The sequence below is a fragment of the Podarcis pityusensis genome, assembly GCF_964106645.2.
Source record: "Podarcis pityusensis genome assembly, chromosome: 16".
NCBI classification, from domain to species: domain Eukaryota; kingdom Metazoa; phylum Chordata; class Lepidosauria; order Squamata; family Lacertidae; genus Podarcis; species Podarcis pityusensis.
This window is the reverse complement of record NC_138041.1, coordinates 11,315,383-11,335,985: the sequence shown is the minus strand read 5'-3', so window position 1 is coordinate 11,335,985 and position 20,603 is coordinate 11,315,383. Positions and strand designations below refer to the sequence as shown.

The following is a 20,603-nucleotide window of genomic DNA, read 5'->3' as shown; positions in this document are numbered from 1 at the left end:
AGCTGCTGCAAGACTTTGTAATAATGCTTCAGTAGGAAAACATCCTTAAATCTCTGCACACTCCGCTCATCCCACGTTCCCAAGACCAAGCAAGACCCCTAATTTCAAAATGCTCGTTTTTATTTTCTATCTTGATCTTAACATTTACATGTAGTGGGGAAATAAGGTTCACAGTTTCAAAGAGCAAGACGGATAAAAACAAAAGGACGACGTTAAAAAAGGCTACCTCGTTTTGAGTCTGCTTTGGGGAGACTTGGCCCTCCAGAAGTTGCTGAACTACAATCCCCATCTTCGTTGGCCATTTTTGCTAGGGCAGATGGGAGCTGTAGTTCAGAAACATCCAGATTGCCAAAGGCTACTCACCCATTTTAATTAAAGTTGGGGGGGGGGGGGGAGAGGCAGATGGGAGCACAGCCACCTCCTCCCTTTAAAGGTGGCAGCAGTACCAGACACAAATATCTAGGAAGACTTTTGGAAGCCTTTGGGGGCCAAAATGAAGAATTGGGGGGGGGGGGGATGAAGGCCTTCCCTGTGCAGGGTTAGCTCGCACTAGCGGGGGGGCCGGGGACCTGTGGCCTGCCTGATATTGTTGAACTTCAGGCCCCTGACCACTGGGCCCAACTAACCAAAGCTTACTTATTTCATTTATTTCATTACAGTGGTACCTCGGGTTAAGAACTTAATTCGTTCCGGAGGTTCACTCTTAACCTGAAACTGTTCTTAACCTGAAGCACCACTTTAGCACCGCAATTTCTGTTCTCATCCTGAAGCAAAGTTCTTAACCCGAGGTACTATTTCTGGGTTAGCAGAGTCTGTAACCTGAAGCGTCTGTAACCTGAAGTGTCTGTAACCCGAGGTACCACTGTATATCAATTTTTTCTCTAAGGAGCTCAAGTACAAGATACTCCCCCCTCCTCATTGAATCCCCACAACAACCCTGTGAGGTAGGTTAGGCTGACTGAGGCAGTGACTGGTCCAAGATCACCCAGTGAGTTCCATGATTGAGTGGAGATTCGAATCCTGCTCTCCCAGGTCTTAATCCGACACTCCAACCACGACACCACAGCGGGTAGTGATATGAGAACTGGAGTCCATTGGCATCCAAAGTGCCACAACTCTGCATTAAACCCTTACTGGAAAAGGAAGGCCATATAAAACCTTGAAGAAAAAGGCAAATTAATACCACTTCAAAATCAGTATTAGGCCTGCACGATTTGCAACCTGTTAACACAGCTCCCTCCCCACCAGGGACACACGATAGACCCCTGCCAAGCCCCTCTTTGGTTTTCACCACCTGCTTCGAACTGCCAAGAAGAAAAATCCAGGACGGCAGCGGGTGGTGGTCAGGGAATGACTTTGCTGGGCAGGCTGTGTGTTCCTCAGGACAGGCTGCACATTTTATTTATTTAAATAATTTACATGCTGCCTTTTCTAAGCGTTGTACAAGAGAGATAAGAACATAAAGCAAGTTAAAATTAACCACAGAATCACAGGGCTGGGGAACCCCCTCACAAACTGTGTGCTGAAATAGAAAAAGTTGTCACTCAGTGCTGGGAGTTCAACAGGGAGAGAGGGTGGTCAAACTACAATACGAATTGTGTGTCTGAGCCACGGGGAACCATGAAAAGCGCCCTCCTCCTCAAATACCTCAGTAATTGCCCAGGGATATAAGGCATGGCCTGGATCCTAAAACAATAATAAAAATACTTATGGAAATCTGCATGCTTTCCCTACCATATTTGTGGTGGGTGGGAACCCAAGGCAAGGCAACACTTTTAAAGGGCATTGGGGGTAGAAGACACAGAATCTCTCTGACACTCATATTGGCTAGGCTGCGAGACTACCATAACTCAAGGGTTTCAGTGGAAGCTGGTACATGAGGGCGGAGGCAATGCTGCCCCACTAACCTCAGTCTGCCCCTAGCCAGCCCCCACCCGCCTGCCTTGTTACATCCAGTCCAGGGGGTGGCACTGCCTGCCATTTTCCTCAGTCTCTGCGCTCCCCCTTTTACAACTCAGCAGGGGGCATGGGGACAAAACTAGAATGTGCTGGTTCTGCCTGCCACTGGCTCTCTGGCGCCACCTACTGTGGGGCTCCCCGCCTGCCACCCTATCAGTCCCAATGGGCAACAGCCGCCACCGGGGTGAGATATGGCAGCTTCAAGGCCCCTCAATCCATTCTTATGAAAACATTATCGAAGGAGACCTGGAGTTCCATGTCCATCTTTGGTTCTTGTTTAGGCCAGGGAGAAATCCTGAGGCATAAGGAGTTAATGTCCAAATTCAAGGATGTACGTAGCAATAAGGGTGTGGGGAAAAACTTGGGAGACAACCCCCGTCGTCCAAGGGGATGGGGAAGCTTGTCTAGGAAGGTCAATCAAGAAGCCTCAAAAATGCTTAAGAAGCTTCTTCACTTTTTACCTCCTCCACTCACCACCCAAGATATCTTACAGCCCTTTTGGGGGGGAGGAAGGAGTCACTTGGTGGTCCTGGACCCCTTGAAGGAGCGTGACATCATTTTCTTGAGCTCCTTGAAGGAGCGGCTGCGGCGGAGCTTGAAGCTGCGGACTGGCAAGTCGGCAGAGTCCAACGTGGCCGCAGTGCGGGGCCACCTGTCCCCGAGCTGATGGAGGATCCAGTCCCCGTTCAGGCTGACGGCGCTTGTGGCGTCCACCTCTCCAAGGCTGCTGCCGGCAAGTCCAGCCCGCTGCCGAGGCGGCAGGTCAAGATGGCTGCTGCCCAGGAAGCAAAACGACGTTGGCGAGTCAGAGGAAAAGGCAAGGTGGCGGTTCAGCACTTGGGGCGGGTGGAAGCTGCCGGCTTTCAGCCGCTGCCGGCCGGGGGCTTTGCTGGAAATCTCCAAGACCGATGTCCATTTCGGCTTGACTGCTTTGCCTCTGCTGGCTTGTGGGTCACTGTGGCAACCCAGCCCTGTGGCCGCGTGGACGTTGATTTCCGAGCTGGCGCGGGCCCTGCTCCCCATGCGAGCAGACGGCCTACGGCGAAGGCTCAGCCTGCGTAGCAGTTCCCGGGGGCTCAGCCAGCTCCTCTCGGCCGGCTTCTCCTGCCTCTCGGCTGCTTTCACCAACTCCCGCGAGGCATGTTTGCCTTTGTACAGCCTGTCAAAGTTTATAGCGGCCTGTGGCAACGAGCCCTCCTTTCTGAAGGGAGCCTCGGCCTGGACAACATGACAACGGGCCACATTGACCCAGCCCAGGACCTCTCTCTCCGATCCGCCATGTTGCTTATTTGGGTAGGGGATGATGGAAGGTTCCGGATACGATGGGAGAGGATCAGGCAGGGACACCACAGACGGCTCGGTAGCCTTCACGAGGTTGGTAGTGCTGGTCTGGACTGAGGCGATCTCCAGAAATGGAGTGAAATCCCCTTGGCTGTCCAAAACCCGCGAGTCCCGTGCCCCTTCGGAACCTTCTGGAGAACGCAGATGCGAGCAGGTAGAGATGCGCCGCCGGATCTTCCACCCGGGCGCCGGTGCCAGGAGCTGGCTGGCACCTAGGACAGAACTGCAGACGGAGGACATTGACAAGCTCTTCTGATTCCCCGCCAGGTATCCGGACTCCGGCCTGCTGGCTGCTGAGCGGCATTTGTAACGCAGCACCAATTTGGCCACGTACTGGTCCAACCGGGCTCTCTGCTGCTCCTTGGAGCATGCGGCCGCTCTCTTTGGGGAGCTGGTGCCAGGCTGCTCCAGGGGTCCCTCATCCAGATCCTCCTGAGACGAGCTCTGGGAGAGGCTGCTGGTGAAGAGGGGACTCTGGAGAGCCACGGCATGCAAGGGGCTCGGGTAGTGGTAGATCTCGTTGGTGTTCCGGGAGACAAGGTCCGACTTGTACTGCAGCAGCTGGAGACTCGGGTTCTTTGGGAGTGGGAGGGACAAGTCTCCGAGCCCCAAGAGGAATTCCAGGTCACCTGAAGCAAGGGAACACAAGGGACTTATGAGTAACAGGAACCAACGACCGTAGGCCGGGCAAGGTAAAAGATGGACTGTGTCTTTAACAGGGATTCAAGGCAGGCAGAAGCTACCTGGTTGTAGCCAGCTAAGTTAGACTCACTGAAGACCCATTGCTATTAATGTTCTTAGCGTAGTCATAACTATCAATTTCAATGGGTCTATTTTCAGAAGACCTAGTATTGGGTATTGCCCATGTTCAATTATTCTTTGAACTCACATGGGCATAAAACAGGGATGGGGAATCTGTAGTCATTCAGCAACATCTGAATTGCTGGCTGGGGCTGACGGAGTGAAACAAATTTAAAAGATGATATTTTATGGTGGCACAAAGCTGTTTCTGCAACTCATGGTGGCAGAGTCCAGTTGCCCTGGGGGACGGGTGCCATCTCATAACTAAAACATAACACCTGAGTTAAGTTTGCTTTTTTTCCTCCTCCCCTTTTTCCTTGTGTGTCACGTCTTTTCAGTTATTATAAGCCTGAGAACAGGGTCTGCTTTATTACTGATCTTCATAAACCACTAAAGGTAAGGATGCTTCAAAAAGGAAGTAATAATAAAGAGAAAAACTTCCCGTTTATCAATTCAAACTGAAAGGGAGGAAGAAGGTTCTCAGGAAGCTGAACATAGAAGTCAGGATCACCGCATGGAACTGGGGGTCATAGGAAAGCTGTCTTATGGACAACATCCACACCATACACTTTAAGCACCATTATATCACTTTAACAGTCATGAGTTCCTAGGAGGTGTCTTTTTTTTAAAGAGTTCTTAAGGTAAAGGTAAAGGGACCCCTGACCATTAGGTCCAGTCGTGGCCGACTCTGGGGTTGCGGCGCTCATCTCGCTTTATTGGCCGAGGGAGCCAGCGTACAGCTTCCGGATCATGTGGCCAGCATGACTAAGCCGCTTCTGGCGAACCAGAGCAGCGCACAGAAACGCCGTTTTCCTTCCCGCCAGAGTGGTACCTATTTATCTACTTGCACTTTGATGTGCTTTCGAACTGCTAGGTTGGCAGGAGCAGGGACTGAGCAACGGGAGCTCACCCTGTCGCGGGGATTCGTACCGCCAACCTTCTGATCAGCAAGTCCTAGGCTCTGTAGTTTAACCCACAGCGCCAACCACATCCCTATTCCCTTCACATAGCCACAATCCCCAGAATGGTTTAACAATTTTCCAAGGGAGCTCTGTGTAGGGAACAGGGACCTCCTAACAACTCTCTACACCCTTCACAAACTTCAGCTCCCAGAATTCTTTGGGGGAAAGCCAAGCTATTCCCCCAAAGGACTGTATCAAATTGCTCTATCTGTACAGTGTAAAGGTGGTCTCAGTTTATTCTAGCCCTACCTGGAGATGCCAGGGCTTGAACCTGGGACCTTCCACATGCAAAACAGGTGCCCTACAACTGAGCTACGCTCTTGCCCCAGACATGTGCAGCCCAGTCTGTGTTCTTTGTTGTACTCTCCCTCATTCCCCCCTTTTAACTCCTCTCTTGGTTGGAGCACAGGAGAGAGACTCAAGCACACAGCCGATCTGCAAAGCCTGAGAGTCCCTGTTCATGCAAGCGCGCCTCACCTGTTGACACAGGCCTCCTGCCGTCCGCGCCAGAGGCGTTTGCCAAGGTGAGACGCTGCAGCTGGAGGTCTAGGAGGCGGACAGCAGCCTCATCGGTAGAGCGCGGGCGGGAGAAGGTGGCCTCCCGCAGGCCGGGCAAGTGGGAGAGGGAGCCAATGCTGCAGCGGGAACCCCCAGGCCCATCGCTGTGGACGGAGGCGCAGGAATCAGACAGGGAGCCCATCTCGCTCGTCTCGTAAAACCCTGGAAAACACAGAGAAGGAAGATGCAGTGCTCCGGCCGTGGTGGAAATTTGAGGTGGCAAAAATCTGGCCACATGTCAAAAAAGCAAACACAAAAAGTCTTGTTTACACAGAGGGAAATCAAGAAAAGCCACAGTTTATCCAGTCTAGTTTGATGTTATTAAATATATACATGTGGGAGCAGAGGGCTCAAATACGCCAGCCAGAAATACACATTTGTGGATCTCTTAATAGCTAAAAGTTTTGACACTCAAGATCAGTGACTGGTATCTTGGGAACTCTATGCTGCACACTATGAAACTTGGGAAGAGAGGCAGAACAAATCAGACTGACCCCTGATTTTTGTTCTATATTTTATTTATTTTTACTTTGCTGCAATTCTGGGCATTTCTCCTATGTGTTTGTTATTTATTGTTTGCAGCCTTGTCTTTTACATTTTCAATAAAAATTAGATAGTGCAGCACTCCGGACGGACGTTTAATTGGATTTAAAGAAAGGGGATCAGATGTTTTCTGGGAGAAGGACCGGTGTGTCGTAGGGATTGCGACCTGTGAGACTAGGAAGCGAAGTATTTGTGGAGATATAGGGATGCAATGCTCATAAATGAATCTTTGAGGTGCATGTTGTGGCTGTGTCTAGTGGAGGGTGTCTTCTTTTTGGTCAGAACATATTGTTTGCGTTAGCTTTGTTTCGGAAAAATCCTTAATATTTTCAGACATCCACCCACTTTTCCATTCCATTGCTCTGGTGCAAGGACTTAACAGATGGACAATGGAAGTGGATCCTGCAAACCCTTCTGGTTGCAGAGACTTCGGGTTGTGTCCAAAAACTATTTCTACTCAGAGCAGAACTACAGAAGTTAACAAACATGATTAACATGTTCATTAAATTCAATGGGCCTACTAACTGAATATAACCTTTATACCTCGAGACTAAAAGGTTCATAGATTATTATAAGCACCATGTTCCAATCAACTGCCCTTTCTACATTTGAACATATATATTGCATTCATCAGTCTTGTTTGGATATCCATTTGGACACATGAACTGCCTATATTAATATAAACATTTAAATCAGAACTGAGGGACAATTCTTATTGCTGATGTGAGCCAGCTGCCTGCATTTTCTTTCTTTTTTCCTGTTAAATTTACAATACAAATAAATCAAACAATTCACCAGGCAGGTAGATTCCTCCCCGCTGAACCTGGAGCAGGCATACCTGAGCTGGGCCTGGAGTCTGCCTCCAATATTTCTTGGGTATCTCCCCCATTGACTCCAGCTTTCTTGGAGGAAAGGAGTTGCTCGCTGACCATCCGCAACCCAAGGCATCCCTTCTCTGATCCGTCCCCCATGTGAGCACGGAGCACCCCGGGGTCTGCCTCAATGTTCTCTGATGAGCTGTAGGTGCGAGGCTCCTTTGGGGTCCCCAGCAGGTCCTCAGATTTGCTCCGGTCCAGCTTAGTGGTGGTGGGCAGTCGGTTATCGCCCAGGCTGCTTTGGTCCTCCTGTTTTTTGCAGGGGGGGGAAACAAGCAAGGGTTTTGTGAGACGGAACAGCAGAGGAAAAAGCAAACGGCTGCTGATTTTTTTATCAGGCCAAACTCAAAGTTTTGCTATTATCATATATGCCCACTTGACCACTTCAATTTGCGCAGCTGGCTCTTTCGCAAGTGCCACATGATCTCCATTCCACACTCATAAGGTATCAATCTTCCAGCATGGCAGCACCTGCAACCTGGAACTCCCTGCCCACTGACATTAGGCAGACATCTTTGTTCTACTGTATTTTAAAAATTTAGGCATGCCTACCCAGATATGTGAGGGACACGGGTGGCGCTGTGGTGTAAACCACTGAGCCTCTTGGGCTTGCCATCAGAAGGTCGGCGGTACAATCCTCCACATTTTCTCCTGTGAGGTTGGGTTAGGCCCTGGCTCAAGGTCACCCAGTGAGCTTCATGGCTGAGTGGGGATTCGAACTCTGGTCTCTCTCCAAAGTCCTAGTCCGACACTCTAACCACTAGGCAACACTGGGCTCTTGGATTTCTCCACCGATGTCTATGAGCAGCACCCGCTTCTGTCTGCAGGTGTGAGCCAGGACATGACCTATTCAGATAAATACGAAAAATGCAGAACGGAACCTCATTCTTCGTGCCACTTCCTTCAGCTACTCCATTCTCCTGTCCACCTGGGTTTCAGTCCTGCCCCCATCCAGCCGAGCCCTCGAGGGTCTATCGTTGCCTGTTCCCCCCACATTTAAGGGTCTCTCCCTTAAATATTTTTACGCATTTGTAAACCTCAAGGTTGATCGTTCTCTTTTGTGCGGTGGTAATTTTTCGCTACGGAAGGAATGGAACTCTTCTCCCAGAGAGCGGAAATAGAAGGAAGGAGCCCCACGCTCTGTACACAGAGGTTTCTGATGCTTTTATCTTGCGACTGACAGATGTGTCCCTTCATTGGATTTGTCTAATCCCATTTTGCAAAAGCCAGCTAACCACCCTCAGGCTTTTCGGGGGCCCCTCGCTAAGCCCCACGCTGGAACGTCTCCCTCCACCACCACACGACAGCAGGCCTGCGATAACAGAGTCCAATCTTCCTCGCCAGGCACCCTCTATGCTGCCGCTTGAGAGAATCATGGCTTCCCCCAAATAATTCTGGGAAGTGCCGTTTATTAAGGGTGCTGAGAGTTGGTAGGAAGCCCCTGTTCCTCTCACAGTCTTCGCAGGATCAAATCAGAGCTCAGTGAGGAGAATTGGGGGCTCTTAACAACTCTCAGCCCTCTCAACCACCTCCAGTTCCCAGGATTCTTTGGGGAGAAGCCATGACTGTTTAAAGCGGTCTCATAGGAATACAGGCGGCAACCATTTTGTGCGTGTCCGATTGACGCGCGACAGCCGACAAATGGGTTCTTTTGGATCTGGAGGAGGGCGGAACAGGGGCAGAATGTGGCGGGCTTATGCGCGCGCCGCCAACACGTTCAGGGGCCAGGTACAGAACCCGCACACAAAATGGCTGCCGCCTGTATAAGAAGTTGTCCTACAGCAAATCAGACTATGGGCCCATCTATGGCAGGGACTAAACCCTATACTATACTTAGAGTAAAATCATTCGCTATCCGCTAATGCTTACGTAGTCAAAAAAGTGTGAATTTTGCAAAAAAAAGGGGGGGGAGGGAGAGACAGATAGCAGCAGGCTTGGGGAAACCCCAAGGTTTCTCAAAGTACAAACAAATCTTTAGATAAAAAAGCACCCTAGGGGAAGGGGGAAAACCCCAAAGTAGCTTAAAAGGCAGCTGGGAATGCTCAGCTGGACACAGAATATCCACTCAGCAACAAAGCTCACTGGGTGAAGCTGGGCAGGGTGAACAATGGAATGGAGTATCCTGAAATGGGGCATGGCTGGCTGGCACCCTACACAGTTCTCTGTAAACCCTTAAGGCGTTTTATTTACAGTGTGCACATTTGGATGGCCACCTGTCAGGGATTTTTCATCTGCAACTCCTGCGCTGCAGGGAATTGGACCAGATGACCCCTTGGGGGGGGGGTCCCATCCAAATCTTAGGTTCCTAAGGCAGGCTGACAGCAAGGCCTGACTCCAAAACTGAAGGTATTAACCGGTGCAGAAAGCCAAGAGGAAGCAAACATGCTGCGGCTTATCTCCTAACCCACCCTGCCTGTCCCTCCAGACTGCACCTGGGCCAGATTCCAAGATTTATTGATCTCCGTGGGGCGTTGGAGGGGTAAAAGTTGCAACATGCCTACAGAGTTTCCCCCCTCCCCACCCCACAACAGTTAAGACAGCTGCTTCACGCAAGGAAAGGGGGAGCGGGGAAGAGTCCCATTTGCTGAGCCAGCAGGAATGAAACATGAACAGGAGAAGGGGAATGGTCTATCCTCCTCCTCTTTCTTCTCCTAAAGCCAGGCAGCTGTCGCCATTGTCTCGGGGCCTCCTGGCTACCCATTGAAATGGCAAGCGAGACGGCCGGACGCACGTGCCATGTGGCGGGTGCATGGCGTGTGTGGCTGGCAGAGGGAAGCAGCCGTTCCTCTGGGCTTGGGCCCCCAAGCTAACAGGGCCCAGGTTGGGGCTGCCATTTGTCCACATTAATTCATTACCACCCCCAAATCCGCCCCGTCAGTGCAGCGAGATGCAATGTTTTGTTTTCTGCATCAAATCTATTGGTTGCCTCTTTTCCCCCAAAAAATCAAGTTAATGTGACTGATATTATACAAATGCACACATTGAAACCAGCGTAAGAGAAAACAAAGACAAAATCCAAACGGCAGTCCTGCTTTCAGAAGGTGGGTTTAAAACATCCCGCCAGCTCAAGGAGGTTGCAAGTGATTAGAAGCCAAAAACCTGGCGAAAAAGATATGTAAAGATGGCACCAGGCGAGCCTCCCCAGGGTGAGCATTCCACAAGTGGGGAGCCACCACTAAAAAGGCCCACTTTGGTTTTGCCACCCTCTGGACCTCCCTTGGAGTAGGAACACAGAGAAAGGCCTCAGATGATAACAGCCCTGACACCTCTGTGAAGGCCAGACACGCTTGTAATTCTCAAGAAGGAAACTGTTGCAAAGACAACTCTCTTTTGTGTGTTTACATCATTTTTTAATTGAAATTTTACATTCACTAATAAAGAAACAACCCAAATGCTTGTTTTGAGACTGCTATAACATTTTGATTATATACTTCACCCAGGAATAATAACCAATTATAGAATTGTATTTATTATTCCAAAAAGGCTACTGAGAAGATGGGCTCAGGTGGGGATATAAGATCAGTGTTAGAAACTCAGAGATGTATAAACTAGGCGTCAAATGGCTCCTTAAACCAGAGTTACAGTCACCAAAATGTCTAGTTGCCATTTTTGGACAAGACGGCTTAAAAGTCGTATTTTTCAATACAACGTTTTGGTTCCTGAAATTCATTCTGATTGTGCAGAGAAAATATAATGGATAGAATTCTACAGGATGGGGTATTAGTGTGTGAAAACAGTCCGGATTCAAGGATCCCCATGCAGGAATCTCCAGATGGTGGAGACGTCAGGCGCCGATGGTGCCCAGGTATTTTCACTTGGTCAAAAGTGGCCAGTAGCAAAATGCACCTGGTGAATTTCAAGTGCTGGAGAAGATTATCCGCTCTTTAAAAAGAAATATCTCGCTAAGAATTTAGCAGCCCCCAAAAACAGTCAGAGCTACAGCTGCCCATAAAAACTTCAGTTTCCCAAAGCTTAAATTTTGTGAAATTATGATAGTCTCATTAAAACCAATGCCACACTATTATTATTACACATAGCACAGGGATGAGGTGAAACCTGTGGCACGCCTGGTGCTGTTGTACTACAACTCCCATGAACCTCAGTCACTGGTCATGCAGTCTGGGGCTTGTGGGAGTTGCAGCCCACAAACAACTGGAGCAGTGTTTCACTAGGACTTGGCCCCCCCACTCTTCAACAAAGCTCACTGGATGATCTCGGGGTCATTCATTTCCTCTCAGCCTAACCTCCCTCACAGGGTTGTTGTGGGGATTGAGCGAGAAAGGAGAAAACCATGTAGGCCACTTTGAGCTCCTTGGAGAAGGCAGCGGGATATAAATGCAATAAAAAAATAAAAATAGTAAGAAAAAGTGTTCGATCAGACCCAAGGTTCATCTAAACCAGCAAATCCTAATTCTATAGTGGCCAGCCAGGTGCTTCTGTGGGAAGCTCACAAGCAATGCAAGAAGTCAAATACATTCCCTTGCTGTCTCTCCCTGCCATTAGGTAATCTGAGATATATTCCCCTGCACTTGGAGGTTCCAGTCTTTGCCGGCCAAAGGACAATGGCAGACGGAGCCCTTCGCTGGTTTTCTGGTTTTCTAATCCTTTTATTTTGATTTTAAAGCCAGCTAAGCCAGTATCTACCACCACATGTTCCGGCAACACATTCCATAAATTAAGAACGTGCTGTGCGGACAAAACGCTTCTTTGCACATTGAGCAAATGTCAGCCTTTTTTTGTGCATGACTTAAAACAGGCAAACCCGCCTTATACTTTTTAAAAAAAAGTCTTTTGTTTACCTTCATGAGAACTTTGTGAACTGGATCGATGTTGTTCTCACTTTAGAGATAAGGAGAGCCGAGGCCGACAGATGAGAGCCAGAACAGTATTTTTAAAACTACTGTGTGGCATACTGGTTAGAGTGTTGGGGCTTGGGAGAAAGAGACCAGGGCTCAAATCCCTATTCAGCCACGAAGCATGCTGGGTGACCTTGCACCGGTCAGCCAAAACCTACCTCACAGGGCTGTTGTGAGGATTAAATGAGATGGAGAACTCCTTGGAGAAAAAAGTGGGATAGACATGCAATAATAAATAAATGCAAAGTTCTGTTGGTTAACCAAGAGACGTGTGGTGAATGCGGTGGAAGTCTTTAATAATATTTTAACTAGGATTTATATATTGTAATGTTTGAAGTATGAATTTGGAATAATTGATTATGAAAAGTATTTTCTTTTTTCTTGTTTCTTTCTTTTATCTTTTGTCTTTCTTCTTTTCTAGTCTGCATTCTGGAAAATTGTATAGATAAATGTTTTATGTATGGTTATGTATTGTTTCTATTTCTTTTTCCTATTCATTTTTTTGGTAACATTTAATAACATTTAATAAAAAAATACATAAATGCAAAGTTCTGATCAATCTTCACTACAGCCCTCAATTCTAGGCAGGAGGCCCAAGTTTGCGAAACACGGCAGGCAAGGCCCAGGCCTAGTTATCCCCAGGTACGATGGGGGGGGGGGACGACTCCCAGCCTCAAACCCAGGGGAGAGCCTCTGCCAACCAGTGCAGACATTCCTGAGCTGGACGGACCAAAGGCCCGATCTCATGCCACCCTTGGCTGACATGCCACCCTTCCTCGCCTAGCCTGGAAGATAACGCTGTTTGCCCACGATTAGGTCACTGGGCGTACACGGCAGCCCCTCCCTGCCACGGGTGGAGCTCCCCGCAGGCGGCTGCCATCTGTCCATTTGACCAAGAGCTCGTTCTCCCATAAAATAAAGCGAGCTGTTTAAGAGGGGTGTGTCGGCATGCAGCAGGGAGAAAGAAGAGGGCTCGAAAGACAAATCAACTTTCAAGCCATTAGCATTTCTCTCTCCCCCCCCCCCCAATAAAACAAAAACAGAAGGCTTCTTCACACAGCACCATTGAGCAAAGATAGAAGCTGTGTCTATGGAAGAGCTAAGTGCACAGAGCATCTGCTTTGCATGAAGAAGGTCCCACGTTCCCTATTTTCTAGGGACAGTCATGGATTTACAGACGCCGTCCCGGTTTCTGATTCGATCCCAGAACGTCCTGCTTTTCCTAAGGATGCCTCTATTTTCATCGGAGAAGTGTTGGGGGATATGTCAGTATAAAAAAGCAGCATCGTTTGTACACATGCCTGCAGCTTTCCCAGCTGAATGAAGAAGTCTCTGCCATGGGCATCCCATTTTGTATCGCTTTTAAACTCATCTCCTGTTATTTCTTCCCCTGCTGTTTCGTAACTGCTTTTACTCTTATTTTCTACCCTGCCTTGGAACCTATGTGGAAAGCAATCACTTATTATTGACCATTTATACACCCCGAATTTCAAATGTCTCTTAGTAAAAAGTTTCTGAACAATAGGATAAAGATAAAAATCAGTTTGAGCTATAAAATCAGAATTCAGTTATTATGCCTGCGGATTATTATTATTTTTTAAAGTCTTCAGCAGCAGCAACTGAAAGTTCAACAGGGACTTCAAGTGCAATGGAGTTCCATAAAGCTGGACCCACGATACTGAGCAAACAACTCCTGGGGGGTACGAACAGTTCCTGATAATAACAACATTTTAAAAGTTAACTTTGCCCCATTAAATGTGCATTCTGTAGTTGACCTTTTTGGTAACATTTCATTTTGAAATCTTTAAGATAATATTTTAGTTTCCTGTTCATCGTGTTGCTTTGATTGTATACTTTACTCTCTTCACTAATGCTTAATCCTGGATTGTTTTATGTGATGTTTTAATGTAGGCTGCAAAATGCTTTATGATTTCTTCTTAATACAGAAATGACGATAATAATAATAATAGGTCCTCCATATTAAAAAAACCTGACTCCGATATTAAAATATAAATAAAATAGCATGTCAGGAAGAAGCAGCCTCAGTACTGATATGCCAAATGTTTTCTCTTCAGGGAGCTGGAGTTGTTTTTTTTAAAGAAATTAAAAAATAGTAGTAATAGGTGCCAATTTAAACAGGCAACACCCCTCCACCTATAGTCTAAAAGCTGTGCAGTCAGTGTGCGATTTTGTTTCTCACATGAGTCAGCTCTACATGGGCTGCTTAGGAGGAGCCACAGCCCAATGAAGAGGGCGCCTGCTTTGCATCCAGAGGTTTCCAAGTTCAATTCCCGGCTTTTCCACTTAGAAGAGCCCTAGGAAGCAGGACTGGGAAAGAGCTTCTGTCCCTCAGAGGAGGCAGTGCTGACTCCTGACAATTAGATTTTCAATGAAGTGGTTTTGCTTTAGTGCAAGCTCATTGTAGCACAAGCACCTTGCTTGAACCATGTGCGCCCTTCCCAGAATGCATTTCGCATGCTCTACCCAGAATCCCCTGCGAGACACACAAGGGTTCTGCAGCGGGCGAGACAACGCATATTTAGGGTCTTCCTGAACGCAGGAAAAGAATGGAAATTCAGAGCGATGGGAAGAAGAATTGTGCATCAGCGAGACTCTTGTCAGGTAGTTCGGGTCTACAAATCTGAGCAAAAACAAGGAAGCTGGAGGAGAGGGACAGACACTGTTCCCTCCAGGTGGCAGATGTGCCAAGCAGGAAGTCACTGTCGTGAACAGCAGGTGCTTTGTTTTGCTGTGCTCTCTCACCCCACCCTACGCATGCAGGGGGAATGGCCGGCCTACGCCCACAGCTGGCGAGCCAAACCACAAGGCAAACCCCACCTGCCAGGACTCCCAGCACGGGGAGGACCTCTGCAGCAACAGCTGCTACCGGCATGAGACAAAGAGGAGCCTGGAAGGGGTTCGCCGGTGCTGTTTCTAGCCCAGATTCCCTGAATTATTATTTTATTTTATTCAGAGACTGCAGGAAAAGAGATCTCATTTACAAAGGAGGCACTCCACTCCAGACGCAGGCAGGCTCTGACCACATCCTAACACCCAGAAGTCAGTTTGTTTTTTAATTTCAATAACAAATGACCCTCTTGGTGAGACTTGCGAGATGCACTATCGTAGGGGCAAATCCACACCAGACAAATTCTAATACAGTACCACTTTAACAGTCATTGTCCCCCTCCCACCCCAAGAATTCTGGGAAGTGTAGTTTGTTAAGGATGCTGAGAGTCATTAGGACAGGCATGGCCAAACCTGGCCCTCCAGCTGTTTTGGGACTACAATTCTCATCATCCCTGACCACTGGTCCTGTTAGCTAGGGATGATGGGAGTTGTAGTCCCAAAACATCTGGAGGGCCAAGTTTGCCCTTGCCTGCATTAGGAAACCCCCTGCAGAACTACATTTCCCAGGATTCTTTGTGGAAACCATAGCTGTTAAAGTGGTCTAAGACTGCTTTGAATTCATGGTGAGCATGTGGCCTCGGTACCAACAGTCTCCTGCTCTGTCTGCAAGATGACACTCTTGTCCTTGTACTCTTGAGCTGCCATCAATCAGAGCAGGCAAGTGTAGTTTATTGTGGGAGAGAGGATTATTGCTTTGATATGCTTTTGTCTTAACTATTTCTTTGTGCCTTTATCCTATATTTTTATCTTGTGAACCACACCAAGATCTTACGATGAAGGGCGGTATATAAAATAAATAATAAATAAAATAAAATTACTAGAGCAGTGTTTCCCAAACTTGGGCCTCCATCTGGTTTTGAACTACAATTCCCATCATCCTTGACCACCGGTCCTGCTAACTAGGAATGATGGGAGTTATAGTCCAAAAACAGCTGGAGACCCAAGTTTGGGAAAACACTGGACTAGATGGAAAAAAACTATGTCCTGGTCTATCACAGCTTCCTGTGTCATCCAATTTAATTCATCCCAGAAGGAGCACCAGCTTCCTAATTTTGCACTTACAATAGGCAATTCTGAACAAGGATCCCAGTTCACAGTCTATGGTAGTCACCAAAACATGATGTGGAATGCGGACAAGGATGAATAGCAAGGATGATTCAAGAGAGAGAGAACAGTCAGAAAATGAAAGTGACATTTCCTGGCATATTTATACATACAGATGCCTCATCAACAGGCTGTAGTCTCAGCTTGTGCAAGCTTTCAGGAGAGGCAGAACACTTCATCAGACCAATGTCAAGGTGCTCTGTGCTGGCAAGCTGCTAATTTACCAAAATTCATTAATTTGCCAAAATTGCCAAAAGCTTCCCAAAACACCTTGCCCAGACCAGAGAGAAAAAGCAGAGCTAACAATTCGGCAGAAACCTTTTTGTACGCAATATAAAACGGGAAGCTAGTTACTGGGTACGTCTTTGATGCAAAACTGGTAGGGCAACTCCATACAGGGAAAATCCAGAAGAGGAGCATGCAAACTTTCAAGCAACACGCCAGCCTTTGTTGGTCAGTTAATAACAACTGCTTCCTCAGTGGCCCAGCTGTCCGAGTTTCGATGCAGCAATTCCCCCCCCCCCCCCCGCTAGCAAATTCTTTCAGGACAAGGAAGGATGAATCGCAGAAAAGCAAAAAATAACACCCCCCCCACCTGCTTAGCCATTCAGGATATAAACAGTGGATTCCTTGCTGCCGACGCCACCATTACAGGTGGATACTGATGGGCGGATTCCAAAACACGTGTGTGGTTGCAACAACAGAACCTGGGCGCTATTCCAGACAAACATGCAAGAGTGTGACCTTGCACATATTTGGTGTAAACATTCTGCCCTGTGCAAGATTCAGCACACAAGACATGGGGTCCTGCCAGAATCACGCCATTTCCCAGAAACATCGCCACAGACTCTCCCCTTCTCGTCATTTGAACACATTGCTCCTATAGTTCCCATTCCTTCAACCTTCCCAGACTACCACCCTCTCTTCTTGTTCCTCTATTCAAGAGCTCCTCTCCTACATTCATTAAACATCTGCCACGTCGGCAAGCCTTACTTATTTACTTCCCCAAGCTCACACACCTGCCTGATCTTCCTAGTTTCTGCCACAGCCCTTCTGAATCCAGGCTTCCCTGAGGTCAGGGCACCTGGACCGTACAAACCAAATCTTTCTGTCTCCAAATCAACCCCACTCCCGTTATCCCCCAAGACATACACCCTACCCCAACTGCTGACTTCCCAAGCTCCTCAGGGCAGGGACCACTCTTCCTCAGGTTTTGTTTTTTAACTCGGCAAAGTACCATAAATCTCTAAATCATTATTTGGAATATGTTTCCCTGCAAAAAGCTCCAAGCAATGAACAGGTGTTGCCAGCTGAAGTTAGACTGTTCTCTTCTTTATAAACAACCACCACATCTCTATGCCCAACATAGAATCATAGAACTGTAGACCGCGAGAGTCAACTAGTCCAACCCCCTGAAATGCAGGAATATTTTGCCCAACATGAGGCTCAAACCCATGACTCTGAGATTAAGGGTCTCATGCTCTATCAGCTGAGCTATCCCAGGGTTCTTAAACAGGCTAACATTTTTTTAATAAAAAACTAGATTTCTTGTAGTCAACTGACAGGTTTTCAAATGAAACCAGCAAGGCACACTTTGGATCTCTTTCAGCTAAGGTAAGGGTTGGGAACTTGATGCATGGGGGGCCGGCCCTCTAGGCCTCTCTGTCTGGCCCTTGGGACTCTTCCATGTCCTTCACCAGCCCTGGGCTGGATGCTCCTTGAGCATGTGTGCCTGACTGGAATGGGTCTCCCAACTGTGGTAATGCCTCTTGCTTACCTGAAGAGGAGCTGGATGCAGAAACCTCTGACTTTCCTGTAGCCCCACCCACACCTCACAAGTAGCCCCCAGCAGGTTGCTGACCCACCCCCAAATTAAGGCATAAGTTACTTTTCCTGAAGTGGTCTCAAGTATGTCCTTTAAGCAACAACACACAGAAGTGCATTTCTGTATCAGACCCCCCTAGGCCCAAAGCTCTTTCTAAAAATCCTTACAACAGTGGTGCAGCCAAGCAGCTTTAGACTCTAAACCAGGCATCCCCAACCTTCGGCCCTCCAGATGTTTTGGACTACAATTCCCATCACCCCTGACCACTGGTCCTGTTAGCTAGGGATCATGGGAGTTGTAGGCCAAAACATCTGGAGGGCCACAGGTTGGGGGTGCCTGCTCTAAACATAATGGATACAGGGCTTTTTTAGGTCTGATGATTTCACTTTCTTCAAAATGGGCTACATTTCTGAAAAATTTACCAGTGTGTTTGAGAAGCCTCGAGGTCGATCAGAAAAGGATCCTTTGCCAATTTATTGATTGATTTCCCCTATATTCAATATGTTCCAATCAAGCAAGGAAAACTCCTCACGCACATGGCTAGTTCTGGAGAGAGGATAATTTCAGTATTTTCACTTGTGTTATTTACCGGTACATTGTTTGGAAATGTGTGGAATACTTCGGATTCTTTACTTGTTTATATGTTGTGTGTGTGTGTTTTTATACATTCATTCTGTTATTGGTTGTTGTTATATAAAAGCTAATTTTAAAAATGGGGGTGCTCTACTTTGTTTGGGGCCCCTCCTGCTCACCCCACCCCAAAGTCTTCCCCCGAAAGGTATCGCTGCCCAACAACCAGCAAGCAAGCTACTCCCCCCACCTCAAAACTAGAAAGCCAACTTTACCCGCTGTGAATGGCTGAAGAGTCAAGGCACAACCCATCACAGAAGTGCCTCCCTGGATCACACCAAAGGCCCACATTTTGTCTACTCAGACGCAAGTCTCACTGTGTGCAATTTATAATTTACACTTTGCCTTTCCAGAAAATACCTAAACTGCCTTACCACGTGTGTCAAAACAGACAAAATATAATAAAAAAGCAAGTCTGGCAATGAGCTCGTCGTAAACAGCCTTTTAAAACAAACCCTGTAAAGCCCTGTTTAGTGGGGGAAATGTCGTAGTTCGGCAATAAGAGCATCTTGCCTTGTATGCAGAATCAGAGTTGGAAGAGGCTGCAAGGGTCATCCAGTCGAAACCCCTGTAATGCACGAATCTTTTGCCCAACACAAAGCTCAAACCCACAACCCTCAAACTAAGAGTCTCATGCTCTACTGACTGAGCTATCCTGCCCTTTCACTCCCCACTTGAACACACACACCCTAAGTCGCTGCTTGACAGTGTTTACAATGCAGACTAACGCTCAGACTTGGTACATTTCCCCCTGAGTTAAGTGTGCGCAGGACCGCAGCATTGCAATCAGATACAGAAATGCCTTTGAACTGAGTGGGACTCTGGCTGCAAACACATCATACCTTTACAGCAGTCCGCCCCCCAGAATACTTGGAATTGTAGTTTAAGGGTGCTGGGCTGGGAATTGTAGCTCTGCAACGGGTCAACTACAACAGATTACATACCTTGAGGCACATGTGGTATAATTATATATAATGCATACAGTATAATTATATATAATGGATAGCCTGGGATGGGGCTATCTGATTGCAATCCTTTGCACACTGGCTTAGGGTAGATCAGTTTAAAAGCCTGCACTGGAAACCTAGCAAGCTAAGCCCATCCTGGCCTTATCTTCCCCAGCCTGTAAGTTTACTCCTGAGTAAGCATGCCTAGCAGCGAGCATTTAGGAGTCTGGCATAGCTTTCCTTTTGTTCTAAGATATGCACCCTATTCTTTCTTCCTTTTTTAAAGTTTTGGCAATTATTATTTTTTTAATGTTGCACTTTGTTGTACCCATCGGCTGGCTTTGAATCGCAAGTTATGTGAATTAGTGGATTCTCATTTTTGTAGACCGCCCTGAACTCTTTGGTGCAAAAGGCAGTTAAAGGGCATTTTAAGCAAACTTTCCCCACCATTTCCTCCCCCCTCCCTTCAGATCTCTCTCCCTCTTTCACACACACACACACACCTGTTGCGTCTCGCCATCTCTCCGGCTCCCTTCCAGAGCGCGTTCCACCGTCTCCCTTTGTGTCTCCCGCAGGAGATCCAGCTCGAAGATCCCGGCCAGGCTGGCTTGGAGGCGCTCCCCGATCCTCAGCCGCTCGTTCCCGGACCACAGCGACGGGGGCACTGCTCTGCGGCCGGCCATGGCCCCCCCGAGACGCGGCTTTCTAAATCCCCGGGCTCCTGTCCCTTTTGGAGAGATCGCCTCTCATGCGCCCGCAGCTGGGGATCGGCCTTTATGGGGGGGCCGAGGAGCGGCAGATCCCTACTAGAGGCAAGGATCGGAGGGGCCACCGCAATTTGGGGTGGTCGAGGAAGGGGGGGATCGCAAGCAAAGCAGCGCCAGAAGCGTGTCGCGGGGGAAGGAAGCACCGGCTTCGCACGCGCCGGAGCGCGCCGCCAACTCCAGGGCGCGCAAGGCGACGCCGGACTCGGACGATCGCAAAGGAGCGACCCGCAGTTCAGACAAAGGGGAAGGTTTTGAAAGTGTCACGTGGAGACAGGTTGCCTTCTCTCTCTCTTCTCTCCTCCCCCTTTCCCTCCCAATCAACTTGCCGGCTTCCGATTGGCCAGAGAGAGAGAGAGAGAGGCAGGAGGGGAGGGGACCCGCGCGCGCCCACGCCTCTGCCAACATTTTCAAAGAGCGAAAAGTTCGGAAAGTTTCTCGTTCGGATTTGAAAGGGACGCCAGATGGCCCCCAACTCAGCTGCAATGCTATGCACGCTTCAGCCCGGGAGCAGGAGGCCCATGGAAT

General features: G+C 48.2%; 1 protein-coding gene and 1 long non-coding RNA gene across 4 annotated transcripts in view; one reads left to right on the top strand and one right to left on the bottom strand.

Moving 5' to 3' along the window:
* The window catches only part of LOC308465224, a 192,006-nt gene that overhangs the window by 124,232 nt on the left and 47,171 nt on the right, over window positions 1–20,603 (top strand). The window lies entirely within an intron of this gene.
* LOC308464916 (uncharacterized protein) lies at window positions 103–19,994 on the bottom strand (the record flags this gene model as incomplete). 3 transcript variants are annotated; one of them, XR_013980183.1, is made up of 5 exons in its annotated part: window positions 103–226; window positions 278–3,929; window positions 5,541–5,783; window positions 7,003–7,288; window positions 19,815–19,994. XR_013980183.1 is itself a non-coding variant. In XM_080984605.1 (4 exons), the coding sequence occupies 4 exons, from the start codon at window positions 19,992–19,994 to the stop codon at window positions 2,476–2,478; spliced, it is 2,163 nt and encodes a 720-aa protein (XP_080840731.1). In that variant the 3' UTR covers window positions 103–2,475. The 3 variants fall into 3 exon arrangements, 1 of the variants encoding a protein (XP_080840731.1); XR_013980184.1 differs by having other exon boundaries at window positions 103–1,185; window positions 1,232–3,929; XM_080984605.1 differs by having other exon boundaries at window positions 103–3,929.